This window comes from Daktulosphaira vitifoliae, unplaced genomic scaffold (genome assembly GCF_025091365.1).
Source record: "Daktulosphaira vitifoliae isolate Bord-2020 unplaced genomic scaffold, ASM2509136v1 Scaffold_2, whole genome shotgun sequence".
NCBI lineage: Eukaryota > Metazoa > Arthropoda > Insecta > Hemiptera > Phylloxeridae > Daktulosphaira > Daktulosphaira vitifoliae.
This window is the reverse complement of record NW_026099573.1, coordinates 1,469,692-1,497,188: the sequence shown is the minus strand read 5'-3', so window position 1 is coordinate 1,497,188 and position 27,497 is coordinate 1,469,692. Positions and strand designations below refer to the sequence as shown.

At 37.5% G+C, this 27,497-nt stretch overlaps 1 protein-coding gene across 3 annotated transcripts in view; it reads right to left on the bottom strand.

Annotated features, from left to right (window-relative positions):
• Positions 1-26,861, bottom strand: part of LOC126899297 (probable nuclear hormone receptor HR3) — a 29,062-nt gene extending 2,201 nt beyond the window's left edge. The window contains exons 1-5 of one of the 3 annotated variants that reach the window (XM_050674056.1): positions 26,130-26,861; positions 6,300-6,527; positions 2,813-3,299; positions 2,307-2,659; positions 493-671 (exon numbers count right to left, since the gene is read on the bottom strand). In XM_050674056.1, the coding sequence (XP_050530013.1) occupies positions 493-671; positions 2,307-2,659; positions 2,813-3,299; positions 6,300-6,527; positions 26,130-26,148 (1,266 nt within the window). In that variant the 5' untranslated portion in view covers positions 26,149-26,861. Of the gene's footprint in view, positions 1-492; positions 672-2,306; positions 2,660-2,812; positions 3,300-6,299; positions 6,528-15,885; positions 16,779-23,142; positions 23,455-26,129 lie in introns of those variants that run through there. The other 2 variants (XM_050674058.1, XM_050674055.1) reach the window with 2 other exon arrangements.
• Positions 26,862-27,497: the final 636 nt, after the last annotated feature.

Below are 27,497 nucleotides of genomic sequence, written 5' to 3'. Positions count from 1 at the left end.
TCGAATGCTTATTCCAAAGAAAAGTCAGAATTTTATTCATTTTTAACAAGTGTCAAATATCAATTAATTTTAGCCTAATCGAAACAGCCAATTAATTCAAACAACACTCCTTTTGACCAAACACTCGAAATAGACTCCTGACTTTCTAATTTAACAAAAAAATGCAAATGGTGTCTGTATTTACGACTATTGGTTTAAATTCAAAATGGAATTAATTCGATCGTCGAAATATTTCATTTTTTAATATTCGTCTGATTTAATGCTTAGATTAAGTTTATTTTGTGTGTCCAATTTTTTTTCCCGATCCATCCAATTCCCTTAGAAACTAGTTGCCGACCCTAAGTAAATCTATATAAGTAAATCCTCTTGCTCTCTTTACAAGTTCCACCTGCAGATAATTTTTCCGCAACCTTTTTTATCGTAAGCTCTCCCCACGGCATCCAACACCTGTGCACGACATACAAATCCCCAATGTTAATACACGGTCCTCACCATAGTCTTGTAGTAGTGCACTTTGTCGTTGGCCACGTTGCCGCCACCGTTCTTGTTGTTGGCCATCGCCAAGGCTGTTCTGTACATGCCGTCGTGTATCTGGTCCAGAGTAAAGAAACACGTGCGGGCGTGGGCGTCGGCTATTGTTTTGCTTAGAAGTTCGCTGATCTGAGCGGCATCTGCAAAGAAAACGATTAATTACAATCTCGAATTTTAATACATCATCATTACTATAAATGTGTTTCGATGTAAGTGTTCGACTTAGTACATAAATAGTGAGCACACACACGAGGTTCTGTTGTGTCTGTAATGCTTACTTTTGTTTAAACAATACGCGTCTATTCCAAAGTTTGCTCCTAAAAATACAAACTTTTTTTTCGGACAACCCAACAGCAGTGTAACGCCATACGCGAAAAAAGCGCGTCTGAATATAATTAGCGTTCACCGACAATTTCCGAAACGACGTGTTATTATTGCTCTATCTAAAGCTTAACGATTTTCTGATTATTTTTAAACGTCGATTTCAAGCCGGTCCTCGCACAACACATTTCTGTGTTTGTCGTGAAACAATACGAATAATTAATAAATCAAATATTCTAATCGAAGTTTGCCGTGTAATTTTCCTTAAACGGCAAATGTCAACAATACAAAAGCACTTGTTTCGTGTTGATGATGTAAGGCGCTCTGAATACAAAAGAACTCCCGGCAGATGTTAATGTGTTAACCATACACGTTAGATTGCCGCAGAGCGCTGGGTTTCTAACAGCTTTGAATTATCTCGGGCCGGAAACGAAAAAAAAATAAAGCCCAGCTTTCCAAACACAACAACACATACCGTTGTGTGTTCGATCCGTTCGAACGCCGTTATTAACCTGAACTCGCCACTACAGGAAATTGTTCATCAAAACACATCTAGCCGACAATGAATGGCAAGTCGTCGGACTATCTTAGCCATTGTATGTCTCAAAAGCGAATCATTTTTGTTTTGGTTTCCGTGCAGTGTGGACGCGGCTCAATAATAACAAATTACCGTAATAGTCCCGCGTTAAATTATCGTTGAATGTGTAAAGTCAATGGAGGTTTTTTAGTTATTGACGGCCCCCACATAGTTTATCACTGGCGTGTGTACCAACCCGCGCGGGAATGCACTTTTTTAACAAATTTCATAGCGCTGAACAAGTTTAACACGGTCGTGCGGTAAAAATGTCAAAAAACTTTTCGTCAAACAAAATCAAAACAATACTCTCTCATAACCCCTTGTGGGGAGGACCTCCACAATGTCCCTCTGTTTCAAATCAAACAAATGGACGTCAAATAAACACAGGCGACTTGTTTTTTTGTAAATTAAAAATGCACAATTGAATGATAAAGATATTAACAACACACCAGAGGGTAGAAAATCTAAGTGAAATACCCAATTATATTATTACGAAAAAAAAAAAAGTTTCAAGTCGATTTAGCGGAAAAAATCAGCCGCAAGAATATGCCTACACGTGTTCTTAAAACATTTGCACGTTCGGTAAGCAAAACCGTTTTGCTACTCCCATTTTTATTTTTGGTTCGCAGCGCAGACAATATTCATATTGTCTTTTGAATACTTTAATGTGATTACCGAACGCTAAACAAACTTTACGTCAAATTTATTAATGAGTTAGAGTGTGTGTTTCGAAGTGCGATTTTATTTTAGAAAAACGTTGATGGCTAATAACAAGTGAGAAACATTAAATTTCCATTAATCGTTTCCATTTCTATTATGAAAATAATATCACACGGTCATATTATAATTGATAATAATGTTAATACGATCCACTCACCCGAAGGCAATACGTTTGATACATTCGTATGGTTCATCATTCCGTTATCTGGTCCTCCTGCTACGACCGCGGCCACCGACGACACTTCCATGCTACCGCCTCCTATCAGAGGTTCGCCAAAAGTGGACGAAGCCGACGACGGCGTACTGCTGGACGTTGGTCCTCCGCCAGCCCCGGGAGTGGTGCTATCGGCCACGTGATTGTTAGTGTTATCATAAGGCGGCGGTCCGCCCGCGGCTGCTGTTGATGTGGCCGCTGCGATGGCGTATTGCACGTTGAACGCGTCCACCATTAGGGCTGCGGCAGACGAGTTGTTTCCTCCGCTGCCCGTACTTCCTCCGTTGTATCCGTACCTGAAAATAATGACGAAACGTTAAATCCTTCAAAATAATAATATTTGATTAACCGGTATAATTTATCAAATAAACGGTACAAAATCAATATTGCAACATTACAACAATGCAATAATACAGTAATAATATTGCTGTAACGCACAAGATACTTACACTCCATTGTTTTCGCCTGATCCTCCGTTACCTCCACCCACTGCGGCAGCTGCGGCCACTGCAGCGGCGGCAGCCGCTACCGCTGTATACGCCACATTATTGGTACCGTTAAATTGATTGAGACCGAGATGGTGTGGTTGTGGTTGATGGTGTTGATGTTGATGTTGTGAAAGGTGCGTGTGGTGGTGTTGTTGTTGATGATGGTGTTGCATGTGGCCGTGCAGGCCGTTGCCGTGGTCTGCGGTACTAGACGGCATTTGCGACTGTTGTTGTTGCTGGTCGTGGTCGAATACCGACGAATCGGCGGCCACCGCAGGCGTACCGCCTCCGCCTATCGGCGTGGTCGTCGAACAACAGTCGGCTGCAGCAACTGCTACAGCTGCGGCCGCGGCCGCAGCTGCCGAGGAACGTTGTTGTTGTCTATGGAACCGCACTTCGTCCTCTACCTTTTCCCTCTGTTTCTTAGACATACGTCCGAATTTAACGGCTATGGACAATAAAAAATAAATAAATTATAACTAATTGTTTTAAAATAGGATTAGAGTATGAATATACAACAGGATACAATGTAATTATTTTACTGAAATAATAAAAAGAAAATTCATGCTGAATAGAACTGCTTTAATTTTTGAAAATAACTAGATGCAGATGAGCAATGAGACAAAAAATCTGTCCACATTAAACATTTTTAAGTATAAGTGAATTTTTAAATATTTCGAATGCAAGAATCTCAATAATAATTTCTTATCTTGTTAACTTGATCAATTTAGGGACTCTTCAAATGATGCTTTATTATCCAAGATATCAACCCTCTTTTCCGTCCAACAACTGACCTATTTATTTAAAAAATCTAAGGTATTCCTTACAGTACTGTATTAGTACTTGTGCGAATAAATATGAAACACTGTAGTTAAAAGCTTTACGATTGTTTCGAATATAAATTGTTCATATTTTTCTATGATTCCTTTTGCTTTTACACAAATAAATGCACAGGTGTTACAGGAAGCTAACGAGAGTTAGAAAATCCTAATATGTTCGATTTACAACACTTAAATAACTAATTATGTCTCATTTTTCCTCTAGTAATATCATTAATTTTGTGATATCCAAGTAAAATGATTAAAAAATATTAAACTGCATGTAAAAATAAAAGGCTTAAAAAATGCTAATAAATATTGGTTGATAAATTTAACTAATTAATGTGTTGGGTGGTACAAATAAATGAAGAAATAAAATAATATATTTCAAATCGTCACTTTACTATTTTTAATATTTTTATTTTATTCACAAGTACATATTTAGTTGTAAAAATTTGGTTAGAATTATTCAACAATTTTATATTATTGATTAATTCAAATTTTTATGCGTAAACAGTTTAAAAAAAGAAAATAATTTTTATTATTATATTATTATTTTTTACAGTGTAACTTGTTTACACCACAAAATGTTGAGTCAATAATATAAGATTAGAAAACAACTTGTATGTGTCTTTTACCCATAGTATATTTGTTATATTGATACATTAATTTTTTTTGCTTCAATGAGTAACTAAGAAGCTATTGATTTTACTCTGCCATGCTTTTTTAGTCAAAAGATAACGAAACGTATCTAGTTGAAGTTATCAGCGCTATAATTTTGAAAAAAATTCCCTTATTTCCCGTAATAAAGGAAATAGCCCAAAAATTACAGCTGTTAATTAAAAGTCAATGTTAATATTTTTAGTTTACATTTTATAACGAAATAACTTTTTGAAAAATATAAGTATTAATGCGACATTTTTATTAAGAGCATTTCAGCCTTTTGCCTTACTGACTTAATAATATTTTTGAAAGTATATTAATCAAGGTTATGTGGGGTCTTAAAATTTTTGTTCCAAAAATCCTATCAGAAATTTCAATTTTAGGAATTATTAAGCAATGAAATCAAAATTCATAGAATTTTCCATAAAAATTACCAATTTTGAAATGTTTTGCAAAGTAACGGAATACTCTATTTATTTAAATTAAAACTTGTTTAATGTAATTAATGGTATATTTTTTTTAATTTGTTTCAAATACGTTTTAAAAAGTCTACAACAATGATTTTAATCATTATCAGGTATGAATCAGTTCTAATCTAAAAATATATTTTAACTTGCGTTGGAACCCGACTGTACATAATTTTTTTATTGTTACTTTTAAAATGCTTTGACATAAATGACACTAAAGAAAATACAAAAATAAAAGCAAGTAATGATTTTCCCTTTTAAAGTTAACATGTAAATGAAAAATATAAGAAAATATGTATGGTGAAATATTGATTTCATATTTAATTGAGGGAAAAATATATTAAGGTGTAAATGATAAGTTTTAAGAGTTACAGAACTAATTTAAATTCCACTCAAAGGCCTTTTAATTATTATTATTTTATTATTTGGGGCCTCTAGTTCAAGAGGTGTTTCTATCGTCTTAATTTTGGATCTGCCTTTGATTTACACGCGGTTTAAAAATAATGCTTTTGAATTCAAATTACTATTTAAAATTAAATATTTTGAAATAAAATCAATTTTATAATTAGTCTAAAAACGAATAGCAAAATTATCGGTTAGTGGTGCACAGGTTGTATTGATTTTTTTTTGTAAAGATGTGCAGTTTTTGAATATCCGGTGAGAAATTTAACAATCGAAATAATAATCACACGTAAAGTGAAATCGAAATTGTATGAAAAGTTTCGGTTGGCCTCGATGGAACTTGAGGTACTCTAGTGGTTTGCGATGACACAGTCGTTAAGGGCGATCCCGCAATATTTAGCTAATTAAATCGGATCGTATCAATTTAATATAAGTGTGCAACCTTTAAGGACAAAACGAGTACGAATTTCGTATAAATTACAAGAGAAGGGTATTACTACCGCCATTTTTCGCCAAAGACGTGCACCCCTGCAGCCAAAGGTTCGTTGACACAGCGAACATTAACCCCGCGTGATTTTTTATTCGGCAACACGAAAATAACTTAACCGGGTGTTGTATTCACAATGCACTGACAGCTAGTGAAAAACGGTAGTACCGGAAAATTGTCGATACGTGCACACGAAAAATGGTTGCGACCAATGAGGAAACAAAACGACGCGGTCGATCGATGGCCTTTTTAAATGTAGCTGTCGATTTTATTCCGGTAAAACGAAGAAAAATATCAAAAAAACACGGTGGTTCCATACTCCGATATCGTTGAAACCGATGTGAGGATTTTTTACTACGTGTGGTGATAGCTGCAACAGGAAGGGGGACAGCGAATGATGTAATGTCAGCAAACGGTTTACAAATAAATCGTCTAAACGATCGGCGCACTGCATAATTTCGCCATAATAATTACACAGTGTGCTAATCGTTTGCTGGTGTTGTTGTTTTCGCTTTTAACATTGACCTTTGGAACAGAGAACAAATGTCTGGTCTTAAATTTTGACCATAATTATTACATGTATATACAAAAATGAGTTGTCGGTGCCTCACCGTCTCTGGACATGCCCAGTCGCAGGCATTTCTGCAATCTGCAGTACTGACACCGGTTTCTGTTGACTCGGTCGACCACGCAGTTTTTGTTCCTCGGACACTGGTAGTTGACCACGGAAGACTGTGACCGCCGGAAGAACCCTTTGCATCCTTCGCACGTTATCACGCCGTAGTGAACTCCACTGGACTTGTCGCCGCATACCTTGCATGGTATAATTTCTATTTGTGCTGTAAACAAAATAACACCAAATTTAGACGACTAACTCAATCTTCATTGCCTAAACGTTTCTATGAAAGATGTTTTGGATTGTGGAAGCGCGAAAAAAATACGCAACAGCTCATAAATTATTGAAAATAAAAAATCGTTAAAAGTGCCCCGTACGTTAGGTGCTTGATAGAGCGCCTCTTTCAACTGTGTGCTTAGTATAAAATGGGGTTGAATTCGTTCAGTGAACACGAGTCGACAAAATCGAATGTGCCGTTTTTCGTCTAAATTAGTAATCTCTCCCAAAGGAACGGTCCGCTGTCGATTTTAATCAACGACGACGTTTGAATTCAGACCAACGGCAGTGTATTTGTTTTTTTCAGGACGATTCGGTTACACGCGGTATTTGGCCAGGCCGTTCAAACTACAGTCCTATACTACGCAGTAGTTGTGCCATAGCATAGTAATAGTGCAATAGTACAGTACAACGGGCCGCACCAACCAGCGGCTACACAACGTTGACGTAAGAGGTTCAACGACCTTAAAAATATACGACGACGTTCGCCTAGAACACTCTACCGCCGCCGCTGGACTGACTAAATATTATTATTATTATTATTATTATTATCTTGTCACTCCGATTATCAAATGATTTTTGTTCGGCTGTCGTCGACATTAGCGTAAAGATTTTTTATTTTTAATAATAATTTTAACACGAGTATTAGTTTCAAAGCGATTTACAATTGAACGCCGCATTATAACAAATTCTTATAGTAATAACATCACCGGGCCATCATCGCTTAGCACATTATCATTGCACACGCTCAACATAATACATGTACATATATTTCGTTATTGCCTACCGCAGTGCGCGCGCGCGCAAAAAAAAAAAAAAAAAAACTGTTAACACATTATAGTCAGCTGGCCGGCCAACACGGCGGCGGAGTTCAACGACCCGCCTGCTGCTAGCCTTAGTGCGGGGCCCCTGCGGTCCGATCGTTACCAACAACAAACACATACTCCGAACCGAGCAAATTGCAGTACAACAAGACCAGTGCAAAAGAGTTTCGGTGGAAAACGAATTTTGAAAAAGCGTTCAATTATCATGTTTACATCCGCGATGAGCAAAACACGAGCCGACAAACCGATAGACATTCCGCGCGTTATTCGTTTTGAAATGGCCCGCCGGGTCTGTCGCTCGGGTCGTGTCGCATTGTAATGAGTCGATAGGCGTGCGCTCCCGTGTCAGTAGCGATAATGAAACAATTGTCAACACCGACGATGCTTTTCGAAAACGTTTTTTCTCAGCGCGATTCTTGTACCCGTTCGAACATTAGTATATGATGACGTTAAGCTCCTCCCGCGTAAAGCATATGAAAACGGGCGCTGCTGCTACTGTGGCCGCCGTCAATAGTATATAGAGTTACTAGTACTATAATAATACTACGGCGTCATTATTATGTAGTAGTGGTCGTGCGGTGTACACCTATATACTTGTACTTAACAGTATATGCTGGTGCTATTCATTCGGCCTGCACGCCTACCGCCGCCGTGCAGTAGAAAGTAGGTCAGTAGTGTTACGTTGAGACAGAGGGGATAAGTCGCGGCACGATACGCGCCACACACACACACACACAGTAGTTTTCAAGTAGCTGTCGGAAATTTACCGAATTAAAAATAATCTTGCCGCCGAAAATTCTTATACCCGAATGCGTTGTAGTATCGCACAGCGATGAGATGCATTTTTGCGTACGACGGTCGCCACCTGAAACCCACCGAATGCATGTTTTTAACAAGTCGCAGAGTTCACAAAAAACACCTCCAATTCACCGTTTTCGTGGCAACGGGGATTTCCATACTACGATAATTGTTTATCAAACTCATCCAAAGTTGTTATTCGTCGAACTTTATCCGTAAGCGCATCGGGCCGTTGAGCTGATAATTACCGCCGTGTATAATGTTTACACGCCCGCGGCCATATTAGTAGTAGCGTTGCCGCCATGTATTATTATTAGCTTTTTCGAACTTCCGCTTATTGTTATCGGAATAGGTTTGCCAGGAGAGAGTGGGGGTAAGGTGGCGGAGAGGAAGACTCGCACACACACGCCATAGAGAAAGCCGAACATTACGTCGCACCGTTAGACGAGTTGTATGCAAAGCTCTGGCGCGCGTGTTATTCTCAATACTCGATATTTTACACTCCATCGTAGTACTGTTCTATGCATTATCACTATCGGCCGTACTGACATCGGCCGGGCCCGTCAACGGCACTATCTAAACCGGCCGGTACTCGGTTTTGATTTCCGTACGGTGCAAAACACTGGAGGCCGCCAAAAGTGTTATGGTTGAGGACAGTCGCTCCCTTAACGAGTGTCTGTAATCTCGTATGTGTATTAAAGGCAGCACGCTACCGGTGTCATCAATAGGCGTGCGGGTACTCCTATGTAAATGTAGGTCAACCTACAGGAAACGTTGCGTTACGGCAAAGTTGAACGTCACCGCGGTCGTCTCGGGGCGACGAATTATAATAATAATGATAGTACGGAGAACAAAAAACAACAATAATAATGATAATACCAAGTACGAAAATAACAAAACTGGTAACGAACCAATCGGCTTCCCGTAGAGCCAACGGCCGCCACAACTTGGGCGAGTGTAAGCAACGACCTCGAGAAGCGCACGAGGAGAGAGAATCATTATTGTTGATTATTGCTATTATTATTCCAACAACTATTACACCGTTACTGTTGCACTCGTATTGTAATTGTTATTTTCGTATTTATTGTTCGACGAGATAATTTAATAATTTTGAGGCAACCGAGTTGAGTAATGTTAATGTTATCGCGAGCAAAGCGATGGGGCGCGCAAGAGAGTCAATAGATTTCACGTTGTCACCCGTCAACGCATCGTCGATACGAGAATGAATAAAAATTGATAACGGTAGTGATAATGTCCGAGCGCGGCGGCGTCCAAGTTTGAAAATACTCAAGGGAAACTCGAGGCGACTGCATACACAGACGACAGAAACGAGCGCAGCTGATGTGCATTTTTTTCGAGCGAAAATAGATACGACGAAACGCTAAAAAAAACCACGGAAAAAATAATAATTGGACATTGGCCGAAAATCCATGGTCCAATAACACGTCAAACGTTTTAATAAAAATATTACAATAATCGTTTCGAACAAACAATTATTCAATAGATTAGCCGTATCATCAACCGCGAGCCATGTCAGTTATAGCACATGTATATTGTGACACAATAATAATTATGTTCACGTAATAATAATATATATAGTAATAATGTTTGTCGTGTTAACAGTAACGGTTTGTGTATTAGTTGCAAAGTGTAATCAAGTTTTCGAAACAAAGCGCCAGTACGATTGTTTCGTGTGCAGACACAGGTCATAATACGCGTAATCTACATGCGGATTAATATGAGCAGATAACAAGGCAGAGTTTATTTAATTGGGTTTCACAAACGAAAGCACGTTATTGCCAATATCTAACATGTCTACTCTGTCGTACAATGCCTTCAGAATAAAGGTCCAAAAAATAAATACAATAACATCTTGTTGTCTCCCGACAACTCCTTCCGATTATTTAGTCACTCCTTTCCGAGAGAACCCTTGTTTCGTATAATTAGTAGAAAATATGCTCTGGACATTTGTTTGACCAATAAACACGAACAAATCATTATTATTTTTGCGTGACCTGAGGTGACATAAGTACATTTTTAGTATGTATTTTATTTGTAAATTAATAGTACAATATGTTCAGGTATTGATATTATTACGAGTAATATTTCATTATCATAACACATAACTATCAGGTATTTCGAAGATTTTAACAAAAATAATATATCGCGACATGAAAACCCTTAAGGGACCTAAGAATCTAAAAAAACATTATTCAAAAAAAGTTATCCCAGAATAATAATTTTAAAGACGAACAAATGTTTAGATCTGCCAATGACATGGTTGAGGGTACGAAATTAAGTAAATCCAAAAATATAATTTGATTTTAAAAGTAAAGACGAATTGATAACTACTTGATATGAAAATAAACATAATGAAAACAAAATTTTAATTCGCACAAAAATCAACGTATGTTATTAACGACTAAACATAAAGATAAACCGTCTCGGATAACAATTCAAAAAAAAAAAAAACGTCACTAGGGATGTTAGTATTTTTTTAGTGTAATGTAAAAATTAAGTCATTCGGTTCTACATAGAAAGTTTGTCCGAAATAATTTTACGCGTTTTCTATAAGAATTATATTATGAGTATCGAAGAATATATCCACCAAAAAACACGCAGCTGAAAAGTTGTATTTTTTCAGAAACAAAATAATAATTTTTAAATAAATATTCTGATAAAATAAAGGTTGAACTGACGACAAATCTTTGTGAGTTTTAATTCACAGTGATTTTGTTGATATAGATGTAATTTTTTTCCTGTGTACATTATTTTATTTGTGCGAAATTTGTTGAAAAAATAAAGCTTTTGTTAAAGAGCAATAAATACTAGAAATAATTGTTTTTTTTTTGTAATTCCCACGGCACGTGAACGGCTCGAATTTTACTTATTTTCGATGTACAAGTAATATTACGGACAAACGGCTTTCTAAACACGACTAGATCTCAACACATACGAGTGCGTATTATATTACTGTTATATGACGGGAAACTTATATAATGAGGTAAACTTTTTCCGGTAATATTATAAACCGGACGAACATAATCAAACACGTAGCGGATTTATTTTTTTGCAAACGTTCCGATTATTTTATGCACCCGAGAAAACGACGACCACCTCTAATGTTATCTCATCGCGCATATAAATTATAGTTTCGAAATTTAGTCGTATTTCTTACAGGGTTGTTAAAAAACCCGACTAATACATAAGTAAACACCTTAAAATCGATTAAAATATAAGACCAATGTAAGTTTGAACGTTTTCTGGTGTTTTAAACACTGCGTGTGTAAAAAGTAACAACTCTAAATTCTTACGATAAATAAAAAGCCGAGAGTGCGTTTTCACTCGGTTTTGTTTTTTTACCGTAGCAAGTACCACCGGCGGATTACGCGCGTTAGAAAGGCACGATTTGCATAGTACATTATCTCGTATAATCTGTTATTTTTAAGTACACAACAGAGGTCTGAACCTGATCTGGATAATAATTAATTGCTTTATCTAGTGTGACCGCACAAAACACCAATGAATTTTTTCCATCGGCGTGTGTACTGAAAACAACAACGGTTTTTGGTTTTTCAAGGTTTGCCGTCCATAATTATCGAGTTAAAAGCGGCGACGGCCGTTATGTGGCAATTTTTTCACGCCCAAGGCACTTTTATCGACATCTCCGACCAAATCGTAACACCCGTTCGCTGTACCGGTAAAAATTGTGTTCGTTTTTTATCGATTCTGCCTTTCTTGTGCGTTCAGTCGCTATTAATTACAATTCGAACGATTCGTAAACAGCGGCCAGGTTTGCCGAACAATATTACGTACGTTTTAATGACGAACCGGTTATCGAATCGAAAATTGACTTTCCACTTCCACTGTCGGCTTCTCGCTGCAGAGACCTTAGGCGATTCGCGCGTACAATTTGCAGTCATCGCGACTGATGAAAGCCCTGCGGTCCAGAGCAATGGGGAGGGGGGGAAGTGAAAGCGGCGTCCGTGGTCCTTTAGCCACAACTGTACCCGGCGACAATACAATAAATATAGTCATTATCCGTGTGTAGACGTTGTTGTTGTTGTGAGGTGTCTTGCCGCATTTGCTGTGGTAGGAGGACGGCGATGATTCATTCGGCAAAATACGACACACGGTGTGTAAAACCATCGTAAGCCGTCGGCGGTTTTATTTCTGCAACGCCGTTCCAGCGTTTAAATAAAAATATATTTTTATACGTATTCCTCCGTGTATATGTTTATCTACTAAAAATTCTAACGGTACGGCCCGTGGGACGTGTGGGCGCGCACACACGCGCAAACAACTACAGTGACGGCCAGCTGTTGTTTAGCAGTACCGTTATTTGTGTATACGGTACCGCTCCATCCAACGCGCTAACCCGAACCGAAGAGTTGTTGTTTTTTTCTCCATCCGTCGGATCGCATCCTTGACGCCCTCCAGTCGGTTACACGTTGTGCCATGCACTCGATCGTGTCATAATAATAATACCGCAACGAAAATGCAACGCGATCCTACGTCCGAGAAACGCGTGCAGCACACTGGTTTAGGCCAAATTCGAATTGGAGCGCACGCAACGCGTTCTAACTACGCAAATGTCGGCATCGCGCGCTACCAATTCGGCCACACCGTCACCGCGACGGCGTTCTGACCCTGGGGAATATTTTATTATTATTTTTCTCCAAGACGCCGGCTAAAGTGCCTTTCTATTTTGTCCCTCGTGTTTATTGTCTTTGAAATACGACCCGACGCAAAATCGCTGCTAGCGTTTATTCCGCCGGACATTTTTAAGGAATTCTCATTTTTCTAGACTTTTCCCTCGGTATTTTCATCTCTTATTTTCGCCATACTCGATCTAAACTTATGTACTCGTCCATTACACTGCAACGGTCCCCCTCGCGGAACAAAAATATCTCATTTCGCACACCCCTATTTTGTCGTTTTAGCCTAAAAGAACGTAAGACGATACGCACAATACATGGGGTACTGGTGCAGTACCCCTTACAGTCAGCAATTCGGCGTCAAGTTAGTTCTGTATGCATAACGTACAGTTTACGTTTTTTTTTTTTTTAATTATGAACCATTTTTAATAAGCTTTCCATCACGTGTATCATCGGAGTACACACAAAACAATCGACGCACACATTATTGCGTAAATGCTTAGTGTTATCCTCAAAGGGTACCGACCGCAAAACCGGCGTATGACGTTACACCCCGTTCAATGTCTTCTTTGTGTGGTGTACCCCAATGGCGCACTCCAAAGGGTAAGCGGATTCACAAACCTACTCGCGTTTGACACGCGATGCAGCTCAGATCGCGTGTTGAGTTTGTATTCTGTCGACCTCTTGCTCCACCTCTGCGCACTCGATATGGCAGTGGAAATTTATCAAATAACCGCAAAGTATCACATTAAATTAAGCGTTCTCCGTTGTCGCATTCTACGATTTAAGAACGTTAAATTAAGGCAGATACTCGTTGGCCAATGTCAAGTCGAGGGAGTCAGAGAGCAAAACACTTGTTGTTCGATCCTCAAAATGTAATTTTTTCGGGATCTATGATGATCGTCATAGATTAATAGCCACTAGAAAAGTTAATCTGTCCCTTGATCGCGGCGTCAGAGTATAACGAATTTTGTTACCTAACCAAAGAGTACACGCGCGTAACTATGGAATGCGGCAATTGGACAATGGGTTATATAAACGAGCAGACATACTTTTTTGTATACATTTCGCGAGGTTAGAACGACCGAGCGTTTACAACTTTTGGCGTATTGTTCAAGACGTAGAAGAAGATACACACTTGCAAAACTCCCTCTGCAAGGTGCTCATCCCGAAGAACCCGGTCGTCGCGTTATATTTTTCGTTTTTTCCCACCCGTACAGTCTTAGAATATTACTAAGTTTATAACTGTAAACATTTTATACGGCATATGGATAAATGGTCGGCAAATCTCCTGTAATTGAATTTTTTGCGCTTCATCGATGAAAACGGTAATAGTTCCACGGGATATAACGTCGTGTCACTTATGGAGTACTTAAGGTGCAGATCGATGGTGTAACTAGAAAGTGTTAGAGGGCCATAGCCCATCAATCGGCAAATTATTATTATTATAAATATATTATACCAGTAAGAGCATTATACGAGTCAAAAACAAAAAATGCTTAGCCCTCCGAGCAGAGATCCTGGCCATGTCACTAGTAGAGATTGTAAGATATTCTCACCGAGCTGCATGCTAACATTGTGCGCGGGGGAATCTGTTTAGTACATGACATCCAATCACAACCAATGATATCTTCAANCTCCGAGCAGAGATCCTGGCCATGTCACTAGTAGAGATTGTAAGATATTCTCACCGAGCTGCATGCTAACATTGTGCGCGGGGAATCTGTTTAGTACATGACATCCAATCACAACCAATGATATCTTCAAATATCGAAAAAAAACAACACGTATTACACTGCACTTACGCGTTATTGCATGCTGACTTGCTTATTTCTACATGCATAACACTACAAATAAGTAACACCGATAAAAATCATTACCAAGTGGCGAAAACGGCGTATAAAGTTAAAATTTTGTTAATTGTTCATCATCAGCTTTGTACACCGAGTAAGCATTAAGTATACTCAATGGACACATTTAATGTTAGGCCAGCAAATGCTACAGCAGTCGTCGTTCAAATCGAATATATATGGTACGACGACACTGGCAGATGCAGTTACACGGGCGTAAAGTCTGTGCTTAGATTTATAATAAAATTATTAATTCAAATAACAATAATAAAATAACTGTTGCAGTGGTGGTATACGCGGTCAGCCTGTTTGCCGGATAATATAACATACCGGTTTACACACGCAACACCGCCGAGAGAACGGCGAAGGAGAGACGGTTGCGCAAGAGACTTTCTCTCGGCAAAACCGACGCTATTCGCCATACACCCTCGGAAAGCAAATTGCACATTATCGGCCTGCAGTTCTGGGTCGGAAAAACCATTTCAATACACGGGGTAACGTAAAAACACGAGTTACAGCACCCCGTTTTTACCATCTACAAACCCTATAAACTACACGCCGTGCACGCAAAAAACAGATCATACAGTCTGGACAAATTTTTGCGGCTGCGTCTAGAGAAACTTTCGCTATTACGTGGGTCGCCGCTGCATTACGCAATTCGAGGAGAGAGTTCCTTGTCGACGTCCGCACCTCTACCCTCTTGCTCTAATCACGCGCGTTTGCCGTACGTAACTCGGAACAGGAAACAGTGAGATAAGCAATACGGTTGAATAATAACGACTGCGCATCAATAAAGCGGCAATACGCTCGTTAAATAATATCAACTATTGGCATAAGTGGTACGAGTTTATAAGTAAACGAACGTATGCTAATCGAAAATTCAAAAATGTTCAACTTGTCCCTCCGAATCTTAACCCGACTAAACTTAATGCAACTCAGCACTGGAAACCCCTGAGGCGCCCTGGTACTCCTTTACTCGTATGCACGATTAAGATAATTACTCGTCAATGATTGTAAATCATCGTTACTGCTGCATTCGTAATTTACACATAATTGCGTGCCGATTCGTATGACAGCTACTCCTACTACTGCTACTATAATTATCGTAGTGCGATAGAGTAATTTTTTAATCAACGGACGCTCGTGGTCCGGGAAAATAATTTTCACATGCATACCTTTTCTCAGGGCCCCGTTGGACCCCATCGGGGTGGTGGGCGGGGGCGAACAGCACTGGAGCTGAGTAGCTCCTTCGGGAACTCCAGCAGCAACGCCGGACGTGTTAGCAACACCACCGCCGCCACCATGGTGAATACCACCGTAATAATACGGCGATGACGACGACGGCGAAGACATGTCAAGTCGGGAAGCAGCCGTCACGTCGGTTTGTACATCGTCCAACCAAAAAGGGGTTGAAGGATTGATGATGGCGTCGTTTTAATACCAGCAGATTTTTTCTACCGTCACTTTCGATCTTCGTCTTCAGCGGTCATAACTAACTTGTTAACACTGTTTAGTTTTTTTAACGTTATTCGCTCGTACAATTTTTGTTACACACTCGAATATATTATGACGATAAAAACAACAATAATAATGGAGCTGATGTCGAGCGACTACAGTCGGACGAGGGCATTGAGCCCGACGGACGATTCGTACGGCAGCGATACCGTTATCTTTGTAAAGAAAACAAAACAACAAACGTATCTTTAATTATCGCGCACAAAAGTCACGGGCACATGCTATGTTTTACTTGTATTTACTTTTATTCCATACGCTAGAAATGGGCGGAATAACGTCAAACCGATGTCCGTACACTATCCAAAAGACGACCGCGTCGTACTCTTTAAAATAAGAAAATTATTTTTTGTAAAAACAATAAAAAATATTATCAGGTAATTGGTTAGTTTGTATCAACACGCTACAGTAAATGGATGAAGTTTACACCAATACACACTGCGGGCGAAATACTGCGGACGGACGAACAAACGCGACGTGACGGACGAACGCAGTCACCTGTACACGCGGATGGCTCACCGACTGAGTGGTTGACTGAGTGACTGACTGAGCGAGGGACTGACGTAGTCGGTGGCACTCGGCGCGCGGTCGGCGGCAACGTTATGGCCATTCACCGTCTTCGGAACAGCAAGCGTGTGGTGGGGGCGGCGCGCGTACACACTTGTCCCCGTAACGGAAATACACGCGCCGTCCGAGCGTGTGTGAGTGAACATATATATTTTGCGGCGAAAAGACGACTAAGACCAACGTCATGCGTGGATATAGATAGACCAACCAAGCGCCGCAGTCGAGAAGAACAGGAAACGAGAAATTGAAATTATAATAACATTGTAACTAACACAAGGTACAAGATTTTCATTTAAACTGGCGGAAAACTCGATAAATAATAAATCTACTTATGCGATCCCTGAGGTATACACCGGTGAAGTCGGGTATTGGTGGGAAACATCTTTAACCAAAGTTGTTCTCGTTATCCCTTACTGCGTTGGTTCGAAAATTAATTATTTTCGTTCGGATACCTTATGTATAGTATAGGGTTTCTTTCTGTATTTCATAAAAGAGTTCGCAATAACAGAAAAATCAAAAAATAAATAGCACGATACAATATTACTCAGAATACAATGACGGCAACTTCATTTCCTTAGTTACGGTTCTTCTAATTCAAATTAAATTTCCAATTAATCATTTGTTATTATTCATGACTAGTAATAAAAACTGCGTCGCAGAGGGCGCTCTGTCTTTATTTGTATCGACAAGCTGGAAAATAGCATATTCATACAACCACACGCATAAATGTACACTTTAAGATTTTTTATACATGTAAGTATTACGTTGACGACAACAGAGGACCGCGCTGGCGCTTTGGATCCGATGCACATGCGACGTTTTGAACGTTATTCAACGGCGTTGTAGTCGCCGACACCGCCACCCAACCCCATAAAACCTTTCGCTCTCTACTGAAAGAAGCCAATTAACCAGTAGTCAGTGGAGGCGTTGCCACCGGGTATCTGACCACAAAGGTTTCTCGGTCGTGAAATACACCGTGGGAAGGCCTAAACTCGTACGTAGCAGCACTTCATCGAAAACAATTTGTTTTTGCATGTTGTGATTGTTCCGTCAGTCAAAAGAACGACAAGAAAAATAAGCCAACCTTAACAATGTGCGATTTATTTCTCTTGGGGCTAAGCGTGAAACAGATACGTTTTGAGCGGATTTTTAGTTATTGTGTGTTGCAACAATCGTTGATAATTTTCTGTTAATTCTAAATAATATTCAACCAAAATAAAACTCATTTTTTCTTCTTCTATTGTATTCCAGATGGGATTGTAATAAATGCGATTGAACACTTTTGTTTTGATCACCATGAATTTCATAAACATTCAATTTAATAAAGTATTTTTGATCAACATGACCGCTACTTGTTTTGCTTAAAGGGAGGACTGTAGACTATCATGTACACCCTAACGCTTGCCTTGACAACATTTTTCTTGATACTTTGTTGAGTTTTTCATTATTAGGTAAGAAACATTTTATTATAAATAAAAATGGCCATTTTGGAACGAATTAACACTACAGAAGAACATCAATACATCAAATAATTAATTGTGTGCCTTGTAGTGTTCTAGTACTTAACCATAAGCTTATGAAGTCTGTACTTGAAATATATAACTACAAAAATTCCCTTTAATAGAAATAACTATGTTATCTCGATAAGTGGTTTAATACTCATTCGGTTTTCGTTCTACACTATTATTGTAATTTTTTATTACATCTCAAATTCAAAATAATAAAATCATTTAATTTCTCTATGGTTTATCAAATGTATTCTTTAGATCGATATTTTTCAATATTTATTAATATTTTAACATCAAACATTGATAAAATGGATTTTTTTATTTTAATTCCAGTAGGAATTATTGTAATATTGAAAAATAAATTTAGTTTGAATTATTTTACTAAATCACTTGTATATTATTGTTAAATAACTTGGAAATGGATTTTATTTTGTCTCTTCTGCGTTTGAATGTTTCAAAACATATTTGCACAACAAATTTACCCAACTGCTTTACGATTGGTATTTTAATATTAGATTGTTGATTTCATCTTTATTCTTTTCACGTACAAATATATTTACATACGTGTTTTTATGTTGTAGTAAATACTCACTCAGTGATGTTTTAGACGATATTCTTTGCACTTTTTGTACAAAAACAATAATGCTCGACATAGTTTATAAAATGTATGTACTGGTTGGGTTGATCTTCGTCCGTTTAAAATAAAAATAATTTATTTATTCTTTATGCGAGGGAAATTATTATTCAGGTTATTCACCTGATCCCGTTTAAATTGCCATATGTAATGAAGATTCGGAAAGATTTGTCAACTTGGTCTGGTTCTCTGATTTAGTTAGGGTCACATTTTGTTGAGCAATCAATACCGGAAGAATGACAAAGTTTATTCGTGGAAAATTAGGTTTTCTTCACATTATTCACGATGTTTGAAAATTTCCATTTTCAGTGGGTAAGAATATATGGGAAAGTTATACAAAAAAACATATACAAATTGTAACAATTAAGATATTTATAACCAACCGATTTCTATCGATCTACGAAGCTCGACACAAGATAGAGTCGTTCATAACCGATAGACATAAAACGAAATAGCCTCCCACAATGGTATCTGTTGTAATATCGTCTTCCACACAAAACCATCTGCAATCTCCAGACGATATTCAATTCATATAAACAAGCATAAAAAACCGACCTTCGGAGCTCCATATACCTGTAGACGCACATTAATACCGTTATGTAGTTTTTGTCAATATACGACGACGACTTGCCGCAATCTCATAGTGTAGGTTTACATCCTTGTTATACAACAACACACCTGTCTACCGCTTTGATTCACCCTTTGGTGCGGCCATACCGAGTTGCACCGAACTGCAGCAGGTCCAAAAGAGTCGTGTTACTCGATTTTCTAACAATAACACTCCTTTTCAATACCGAGTAGTTATTATAATTATGCAAAACAGTATTTTGGTACTGTTATGATATTTTTAGTGGAATTTGAAGGAAATCATAAAGAATTTGTCGCTAGAATCCGTTGTACGAGTCGAATACATTATTCGATTCATCAATAAACGTACGAGAGCTATTATTATTATTTATAAAATGATTAATTGTGCAATTAAATGTTCTGTATTGTATTGAACCAAATGTAACTGAGCCAAACCGCATTACTGTTCGCATCATAGTCGACGAAACCCAGTCCCTAAATTGTATATTATGCCACGCACGTTATTTTTTATTCGAAATGTATAAAAATTTAACATTGTTTAGAGTACTCTTATATCTATAAACAATATGTCATAACATCGACATTGGTACTATTTATCCGGAACAAACTATACCCAGCACACAAACGTGATCGAAAAAAAGCACATGTTTCAATGAAACCAGATTCCCGACCTTTATCGTCTTAGGATATGATTTTTTTAGACCAAAGTTTGGAGTAGCAGTTAAGAGTGTGTGCAATGAGAGTACAGCTGTAACTTATTGGTCTGATTGGGCATAATGTAATACGGAACACCCGTATGACGACTCCTACGTATGTACAAGAGTCGTCGAACGTCCTTGCCGGCAACGGGACAACAGCCGTAGGTAGTGGTGGTGGTGCGAGGTTGTTGGGCCCGTTATGCGTCTTGAACGGGTTCACCGACCTCGTCGACTCGACCACAGAAGCGGTGGTAGTACCGGCCAGCCGCGGTGTTACCGCGTAGGCACAACAATCAAATATTCCACAATAAATCAACTTTAGTTTTATGAGTTTCCGGATGAATTTTATCGTAAAAAATAATTTCATGTGTTATGTCTCTCTATTTTTTTATTGATTGTACGAGCGAACAACATTAAAGGTGTAAAAGACAACGGGTTTGCCGCGAAGACAAATACAAAAAGACACAACAAGTTTACACGGGTGGACAATCCCCACTACTAGCTAGTGGCATGGTACTAAGCGCGGTACCGTTTTGTTTTTCTGTCCCGTTACGTGACCGACCGACCGACCGACCGGTGCACGCGGCATGACGTCACTCCGTTGGTTAACCCGTTATGTGTGAGCAAGAGGTATTTCTGTGCACATAAAGACGACAACCGTTACAAGCCTTATAACGGGCCAACGATTAAACGGAGATTTTTTCTTTCTTTTCCCCTCCCTCGTCAGAACTCGAGTGCGCGTGCAAAACTGACGAATTTTTCTCGAGCCCGTCCGTTGACCTTCTTCGGCTTACACAACGTTTCTTTCAAAAAATACCAACAACAATAACGTCATCTCTTCACCATAATATCGAAAATTAATCACAAACGTCTTGATTCGATGGCTGACTCGATGACATCGACAATGCGCTTTGTTTACACTTCAAATTGGAAAGTAGTTTTTCTAATAGTGTTATTTTTTGGTTTCGTCCCGTTTGTGTTTAATACGCTAATTAACTGTAATAAAATTAATGCACCAAAAACAAAACTTCAATAGACAAGAACAGTAACAGAAATTAACGAATTTGACTTTCGTGCCGCATTGGCTAGTTAATTCTAATATTTCATGATAGTGTGTAATTAACACTCAATCATCAGACTACTGAAATCACACGATCAAATCGCACCACACAATATCTTATGGAAACAATACAGGGTATTTTCGAAAAATTCTATCACTTGGTGTCAAACATAATTTATGTTCGATTTAAAAAATCTGATATCTTTTTTGTATAAACATATGGATTTGAAAGACTCAATATTAGTTATGTGTTATATTATTTCAAAATGATCATTTATGATCACGATAAAACTAAAATTATATTTATTAATTTCTAAAAAATAATCTTTTGGACATATGTAGTACTTTTATGAAAGTGGCAATATATAATAAATTCAAAATATAAGATATGAAATAATTGTCTTTCTATTAACTACAAAACTATTCATTATATAATATTTAAATCTAAAAAACTTCTATGACACATCTGATGAGTAATAAAGAAGGATCCCCCATTGCAGATACTTTACTATTTACAATGTTTAATCTCGGTAAACGTATCTGGTTTCAAATTTTCGAAATTCATTCATATAATTTTTGTTGTATATGATTCTATAAGTGATACCATATATCCTCCTCTTACCACAATTTAGTTTACATTTTTCATAACACACGATTCTCAGGTATTAACAAAAATGTTAATGTGTTAGAAAGTATTTTTCAGTCTGAGGCGTTTGAGAATTTAGGTTTTCAATGTTTTTGAAATCAAAGTTAAAATATATTCGTTTAAAATGATAACTCAGACAAATATACATTTCGTTAATAAATACGTACATAATATACACAAAGTCATGACATAGTTTTCATTTATCCAAAAGCTCAACGTTGATAAATATGAGAATGTTTTTTTTTAACTAATAATGATTAGTAAAAATATTTTATAATTTTGTACAACACTTGCATAAGGCGAATGGATGCAAACGGGGTTTCCGGATCGTTCATTTCAATGTTGCACCAAAAGTTAAGTCGCATAATGACGTTGGACTTTTCTACCCCTAGCCGATTGAGTGTTCAGGGTCGGGAAGGGATAAAAGCGTAGAAAATAGAAGAACAATCGATAGCGACTTGCGCCCGTATCGTACAGGGCGCACGCTTTTGCGATCGATCCGGTCACTGAGAAAACCCACCCCGTTTTCAAAATACCCCCAAGACGCCGCTCACCTCCCGTCACCCTCAATGTCGTGTTCAAATCGTCATTTGTTGTTGACGTTGTTTGAAAATACTGCGATTAACCTACATACTGGAACAATCATCTCTGTTATTTTTGTTACTACTACACCACTTCACTACCACACAATGTATTTAATATTTTTGATATGATAATGAAAATAAACAAAGGCATGGGGGAGAGGTGATGGGGATAGATGCCCTAAAATAAGATAATTTATATGGTAAAGATACAATTTTTTTAGTTTGGAGAAGATTGTTAACATTTTCCTTATGCATATCCCCCTAGAACAAAATCAAAACAACGCTACTGAAAAATGTGATATCAAAAATTATATAATAAAAAAAAATATATATATATATATATGTATAAATTAAGTTACAGCACATCACTATGTTTCAGAAACGGTTTTTTTTTTTAAGTAACACGACATCATTTCATGAATTAATAAATAGCTATTTAACTAACGGAGTAAATTAAAAAAAGCTTCTAGTAATCCATTAACAAAAAAAAAAAAGGTTTCAAGATAAATTATGTCACTGATTGTATAGAATTAAATATTGGCGATATAATATTTTTGGGATTCAACACAAACAAATACAAATGTTTCTTTTTACAACTACTCACACAATAAATTTTCATCGAAATTCACATTTACCTGTTGTAATGGTTACGGAAGGCGGCGGCGGTGGTGGTAGAGAAGCCGAAACAGACTGTGGTGGAGGAGTCACTGATGAAGGAGATTCAGTGATGACTGTTACGGCTGCGGTAGGCGGCGGTGATGAAGACGGAGGCGACTGAGATTTGGCGTCACCGGCGACCTCGACTATGGAGGCCGCCGGTTTCACTATAATGATGGTGGTTGCCGTGTCTTCTACGACGGTTGTCGGATGTGAAGCGACCCAGGGTTCGGTCGCATCATCTTGGTTGTCTTCGCAGTGCTCGGCTTCAACCGCAGCCGCCACTTCCAACTTTTGCTAGTGCTACCAATATGAACACAACAGTACACCAAAATTGGTTCTAGTAAACGATAGATCCAACTATTTTCCTTGAAGTATTTTAAGAAACACACTACAATTGGTGGTCGGTCGGTCAATCAGTGTATAATATATAGCAATAAACTGTTGACGGTATAACGTGTACAATCCAATACATGTATATTGCGTATGAATTCGTATGTCCACGAATGTGTTATATACGAATCAATTGTGTATTCTAATCAAAGTTATTTTTTTTTTTTTACAAATCCCCACGATAGAAAAACGCCGACGACGGTACGCGCGCTCAGACGATGACAATGACTACTACGACATCAACAACAGCCGCGAAAGGCCGTTGAGATGCGCCGCGGTATGGTAGTAATGCGTGTGCGTGTGCGTCGGCGTAGGCTCGACGCAATAGCGCGTTATCGACGGATTTTGCCTGAACGCTGGACGCAAAGGCGCAGTGGTTGAATGACGAATAATGCCCGTTGCATTTGTTGCAGCTCCAAATTAGCATACAATAGCAAAAACATAGCGATAATTTAAACAACAAAAATTATAGAAAAATCACTTTGATAGAGAGTAGGTTTTGGTCAATGACAAATATAGCGTTGTATAATTATTTTTTATTGATAAAGATGATCTGCCTCTGTTACTATGGCATTTTGCTGATTGATTTTTAGTGGATAGAAATATCTGTGGTAATATATGACTTAATGAACTCAAAAAAGGAATATTTTCAACCAAAATTCCACCCTAAAAAGTTTACTCCTGTAAAATGCGAACCTAATAGTAATATTTATTAACAAAAGAATACCGATTTCGCAGTTATCGGAAAATGTCGATAATTTCAAAAACATTCAGAGTAGTAGAAAGAAGGTTTAATCAGAACTATACAAATGTTGTTGCATTAATATTCACTTTTTTATCGACTGTCTCTTAAATAAAGGACAAGATACAATTATTATTTATTGTCGATCGATTTAAATTAATTTATATATTCTAAAGAATATTTTTTAAAACAAATAATGAAAGAGAGATTCGATTTTATTTGATTTTTTATAATTAATTAAAATATTATGAAAGCTATGTATTTAATAAACGATATTTTACAGTCTCCTTATCACTATTTCAACTTTTATCATTGATATTTCAATTATAAAATATTTAACAAATGGATTTAGCTTAAAATGTTTGTTTACTGGAAACAATACTCGTAATTTCGAGGACGTCAACGTACTTAATACTTAACGCTTCCTTCACACGTCCAAATCGACCGATCTAACTATGGCACTACGTGATCTGGACTTAACGATTATATTAACAGCCGATTAGTAATGAAGACTTTCAGGATGTCACTATTATTGGACGGTGGGTCCGTTGAGACCCAACCCATACAGGTCAAATTACGATTAGTAATTAATATTAGCGGTTAATAAGCGATAATTAATTTTAAAAATTAAAAATAATAGCAAATATATTGAACTGACGACAGACAACTATTAGAAAATAATTTGTTCGTCCGTCGTCGTCATCGTTAATTGATTATGAAATGTAATATCAATAATAATTAGCCGACAAAAATCGAACTATTCATACATGCTAAATACACACACACACATCGACATACACATTTATTTACATGTACATGTATATCGACTAGCAAGCAATTTAATTTTACAATACAAAAATGTTTAGTTCATAAGCGAATTTATATATTGTTATTATTGTAAAATAACCAATGGGTGCACTAGTAACCCATAGTTATACATTCGTTTATTGTTGATATTAGTAATTCGACCGAAACGGTTTTTTCATTTTTTTTTGCTCTCTCGCGTATTACACACGAACACGCACAAGTACATTATTTTTTCTTCAAGACTGAATTCAGTCGACTCAAGCGAAATACCGCTGCACAACGAGCGCGTGGATATATGTATGCATGTGTAATTTTTTTTTATTTTTCATATATATATTTTTTTTGTCGCAAGCACAATGACGACATCATTTACCGTACCGATAATTGCCTAAACCGTTGCGTGTAAATACTTTTATGTATATAAATAAGTATCTAGAAAACATAACATATGTATGATTATTATGATACATATTACATATGCGTATTACTAGTGAATATTTTGATGTTATTTTTAATATCTGAGTTCATGTAAAATGTAAGCATACACGATGATTGTACCAGGGTCGTTGTGCCGAGAAATGAGTGGTAAAAAAGGAATGTAGCGCCGACTTACATGTGAATGTCTAATTTTTTTGCTGACTGCGCCCCCTTATACATGGTGTTATCGTGTGCCTAGTCTTACCTTCAACACATCTAACTAGTTTAACCGAGAGTATATATTTTTTATGTCGCTGAAATTTATGAATGAAAAAACGTATTTAATGTATCGTTCATCGAAAACAAATTATATAAAACATCTCGATCAGAAGCATCTAGAATTCAAAAGTGCTAAAAGATGACATCTTACTTTACTTATGAAAATTAATAATAGTCTTATTTTTCATATCTCTAAGTCGCAATTGTTTTAGTATTCATTTAATTATATATGCTCTAAATTACAATTATTCGTGTCAATAATAACTTATGAACGCTTTAATTATTATACTTTTTAGTAGTTCAAAGTATCGTGAAAAATATTCTTACCTCTTATCGTACTCGGCATAGTAGTGCTACTACTGTTACTAAAAGGCACGTACTTTTTTTGGTAGTCAATAAACTAAAACTCCAAGACCACGACGATTAATTTAAGTAAACGCGATTTGTAAATGTTACACAGTACACACGTAAAAAGTTATAATTATTGGAATTTTAATTTTGAAAAAATTAATTGACTAAAATCCGATTATTAAGAAGACAAAGTATAAGATTCTCTTTTTGTCAGCTACTATTGCCGATGCTGTTTTGAAACAACGAGCTTCTTCGACGACAAATGTAACGCTGCTCAACCCTTGACTCCTCGATGCACTCGATTCTGCTGCACGTCCCGACTATCGCACAAGTCAGTGGCCTACACCGCGACCCGGACATGATGAACGCACACAGAAGCACATTTAATCTACCCCGGAGATATAATTATATAAACGAAAAACAACGACAAATCGCACCAAAATGAATATTATTGTGTATAATTTATTAGAGTACAATTTAATATATTTTAGCGGTTGAATAAATACCGAGCTGCAAATAATGCAAATTGAATTTCCAAAAAATGCGTTAAATTTAAATATATTTATTAAATGAAATTCAAGTTTAGCAAACAAAAAGAACACAGTTTCATTACCGCGAACAACCGAAAACTGACAAAATGTCAAGACAGAATTTTCGGCTATCGGTTACGGACACGACTCGACGACCACCGAGGACCACGGCAGACATTGAACTTGAAACCATGGGCCATCTAGGTTGGCTCAGAACCGGCGACCGGTCGGGGTCCCCACCAGACGATGTTTTCTTCTGCGACGTAGCCCCCTCTTGGTTGTGGCTAAACCGAACGAGACGTTTCGCAGCGTAAAGCGGTAACAACGAAAGCCATAGACTTTAGCATTGCAAGTATTGACAGTGATATGGCGATTCTGGAAGGTGCTTGGCGAATGATAATTTATATAGAAGAAAATATCATCAAAATTGCAAATCTATAGTCATTGTTTAATTTAGATAATTGAAATTATATTACAACCGTAGTAAACAATAAGTATTAATTTGTTTAAGGCGAAAATAGTACAAAAAAGATCCATGGTTGATTTAGTAACGCTGAAAAATGGGGTAGTAATGTAAATAAAAACCTGAAATAACGGGTATACTCGCAAAACTTATTACAAATTTAAAAAAAGTATGCAAAGTTTTTGTTACACGTACGGAAGTTACATTATTGTATCTCACCCTTACCCCATCACCGGTTCACCAAGCGGTTTGCGGTAAAACTTTGTGTAACCTTTCGCGTCAAGAAGCGCTGGCGGAGAAACACAACAACCGTTGTTTTTACCGGTTGCCGCCGCAGTGACGTCGACCTGA